The sequence below is a fragment of the Alligator sinensis genome, unplaced genomic scaffold (assembly GCF_000455745.1).
Source record: "Alligator sinensis unplaced genomic scaffold, ASM45574v1 scaffold125_1, whole genome shotgun sequence".
Classification (NCBI taxonomy): Eukaryota; Metazoa; Chordata; order Crocodylia; family Alligatoridae; genus Alligator; species Alligator sinensis.
This window is the reverse complement of record NW_005841893.1, coordinates 1,531,088-1,534,577: the sequence shown is the minus strand read 5'-3', so window position 1 is coordinate 1,534,577 and position 3,490 is coordinate 1,531,088. Positions and strand designations below refer to the sequence as shown.

Below are 3,490 nucleotides of genomic sequence, written 5' to 3'. Positions count from 1 at the left end.
GGGTGAGTGACGGCCTTCTCTCCCTGCGCCCAGCACCAGCTTGTAACCCACCCTGCTGCCAGCCTGGCAGTGGGGCCGGGTTACAAGGGGGGGGCGGGGGAAAGCAGCCCCCCCCACGCCCGGTGCCCCATGCTGCAACTGCTTGCAGTTGGCCCTGTGGCCAGCGTTCCCTGCTGCAGGCGCTCGCAGCCCACACGGACCTGTCCGTAGCAGGCACAGACAGCCCCATGTGGGCTCTGAGCAGCTGCAGCACGGGGTGCCGGCCATGGGGCAGGGAAGGGGCCACTTCCACCCACACTCCTTCCCTGCCTGGGGTCCCCCTGCCTTCTCCCCCCCGCCCCACTTACCTGCAGTTCTGGCGCAGGGCAGCCACGTGCTCCCAGGCCAGAAGTCTGGGCTGGGGCTTCTAGCTGCAGGGGCAGGGCCAGGTGGCCCCGCTGTTGTTGAAGCCCACCGGGCTTCCCCTGGGTTCTACTGCCCTTGATTCCTGTTGTTTTTGGCAGGAACCAAGGGCAGAGAAATATTAATTTTCTACATTTTTTAGGGGCCCCGCGGGATGGATAGAACGGCCTCGCAGGCCAGATTTGGCCTTCAGGCCGGACTTTGCCCACCCCTGCTTTAGGTACATATGACTGGGTTACAAGAACTGGAGGAGAAGTTCATAGATTCATAGATGCTAGGGTCAGAAGGGACCTCAACAGATCATCAAGTCCAAACCCCTGCCTAGGCAGGAATAAGTCCTGGGGTCAGATGACCTGAGCCAGATGCCTACCCAGCCTTCTCTTAAAGACCCTGAAGGTAGGGGAGAGCACCACCTCCCTTGGAAGCCCATTCCAAATTTTGGCTGCTTCACTTACTGTGAAGAAGTTTTTTCCTGATATCTAGCCTAAATCTGCTCTCTGTCAGTTTGTGACCATTGTTCCTTGAAGACAAGTTGTATTGCCTTCTTTTACTTGACAGCCTGTTGATCAAGGCACTCATTGAAGGAAGTGGGAGACCTGCCTTTGATCCATTCCTCAATCTGTGGGGTTTCAAATCCATATCTCTGGGCTCCCAGGAGAGTGCCTGAACTGGGAGACCATAGAATAAGTAGGATAGGAGTCTTCTTCCTTCCTCTGAAGTTTGTGTAACTTTGCAGAAATGGCTTAAATGCCTAAATGACTACTAAGCCCTCTTACTGGGTTAACTTAATAAGAGATTTAAAAAATTGACAAGTTTAAATTAGGCTAAACTGCCTATTTTAGATCCAATCCAGTGGGAATTTTTAAACTTATTTTTATTGAGTTTTTCTGTTTTTCTTCCTGCTCTTGCATTGAAATTGCAGGTCTCCGTTATTGGATTTGACCTACTAAGGAGTTGCATATAAAGTGAGGAATACTTTAAAGCATGTCATTCCTATACCCATAGCAGCATTTTAACCAGTGATTTGAAGGTTGTACTTTCATACTGGGAAAGATTAAATAAAAGCAAAAATATGTTGTTTTTTCTAGAAAGAAAACTGAATATAGTGTCTGGTGTATGAAGGTTTCAAGTTGCTTTAGAGAAATCCAGATATTTAGAATATTAATAATACACCTTTGCAAAGAATTCAGTAAAGTAACATTTAAGCCCCATGTGACCAGCATGGAGTCCAGTGTCTATATCAATTTTTCAATGCAGTCTTCTTTCCAGTGAATCAAATACAAAGTAGTTTTGCCTCTTACAGCTTTTTCTTTGTCTTTTGAGTCACGTGATTAATAGTGTAGCTATCTGCTGTAATTAGCTAGCAAATCAAGGTGCTCTTAAAGCAACACCTGTTTGTTCATTGTAGGACTCTGATTGCAGAGCCCTGTACTATTGGTTGGTATTATAGGATTCTCCCAGTAGAGTTGGAACATGGAAAACGAGCCAGGCTGGCTATGAAGTAGCTATTCCACAAACAATGACATTGCTAGTTACTGGTTAGCTACATTTCTTGATTTATTTTGCTGCTTTTTGTTTTTCATTGCATTTTATTTTTCCATATTTTGAAACAGTTGCCAATGAGATAAAGTTGCATCAGATCTAAACTGTCTTTGCCACTGCCTTCAAGGATACACACTCAAGTGTTGATGCTGTGATTTTATTAGGAGAGGAATTGCTCTAGCTTCCCTTGGTGGCCCCATTTATGCAATAGGAGGGTTAGATGACAACACTTGCTTCGGTGATGTGGAGAGATATGACATTGAATCTGATCGATGGAGTGGAGTAGCATCAATGAATACACCCAGAGGAGGAGTTGGCTCTGTGGCTCTTGTGGTAAGTTAATGCTTCCCTGAGTCCAGTACTGAAGTCAAGCCATGTTGTGAGGAGGCACAGAATTACTTCTGGGACCATTTTCCAAATAATATTTATAATTGAGGCTTTGACCATTTGTGGCCTTTAAATCCCCAGAACTTCAAGGTGTTAACACTGGCATTCTAACCAAATAGGTGTGGGCCTGTATGTGACCACAGCATTCAAACTACTCTTTTGATCCTATGATCAAAAAGTTGGCCCACTGAAAGAATTTTAGCGATGTATTTGGGGTTATAATTAGAGAAAAAGAGGAGAGAAAAAAGTCAGGGTTCTGGATCTCATTTACATGAGTCAGATTTGTCATAGGTATTTTATTTAACATTCTGCCGCTATGTGCATCTCTGCAAAGTGGTGGAATTACTTACCCTAAACAAACAGAATTTTTCAGTTCTCAGCTGGGAGGGTAGCACTTTGTACCAGTGTGAGTGGCACAAGGTGTAAAGCGTTGTAGAATCAAAACTATTGCCATCAGTTGTGAGGTTTATTTATTGAAAAGGATCAGGACAATGGAACAAGACATTGAGTTTTGCTCTCAAAGTACTTTGGCATTCCATACAAAAAGCTGTGATATCTGTGGATGTCTATTCCCTGCCAAATTTTTATTTCAGAATTATGTGTATGCTGTTGGTGGCAATGATGGTGTAGCCTCTCTTTCCAGTGTTGAGAAATATGACCCCCATCTGGATAAATGGATAGAAGTGAAGGAGATGGGCCAACGAAGAGCTGGTAATGGGGTTAGTGAACTCCGCGGTTGCTTATATGTTGTAGGTGAGTAGAACTGCATTTTCTTCTTAATTAATAGGACACATAGTACCTGTATGAGAATTAAGCTCTTTCAGCATAAATATGCTCATGCTGAATATTACTGTTCTAAATTAAAAAAACTTAGCATGTAGAAACTTAGCATGTTTTAGAAATAGGCCCCTGCGCACCTTCCTTGACCAAAGGATTGATCTGGTATATCCTGATCCTGGTTCATCCTTAAGTTTGCCAGACTAAATCTAGGTGCAATGCAAAGATTGTTTAAAAAATATTGTATATGCTAAGCAAGGATCTCATGTATATGTCAAACTGTCCGGTTAAACTGATGAGAAGATGCACTTTCACCAATTACTAACCAAGACTTTGACAGAATGCTTCCAATCAGGGATGGGGAATGAGTATAAAACACTTA

At 43.8% G+C, this 3,490-nt stretch overlaps 1 protein-coding gene across 9 annotated transcripts in view; it reads left to right on the top strand.

The window, feature by feature from the left end:
• Positions 1-3,490, top strand: part of KLHL8 (kelch like family member 8) — a 96,449-nt gene that overhangs the window by 40,330 nt on the left and 52,629 nt on the right. For all 9 annotated transcript variants that reach the window (XM_014517144.2, XM_006018094.3, XM_014517142.2 and 6 more), the window contains 2 exons: positions 2,109-2,277; positions 2,925-3,084. In XM_014517144.2, coding sequence (XP_014372630.1) covers positions 2,109-2,277; positions 2,925-3,084 — 329 coding nt within the window. The remainder of the gene's footprint in view (positions 1-2,108; positions 2,278-2,924; positions 3,085-3,490) is intronic.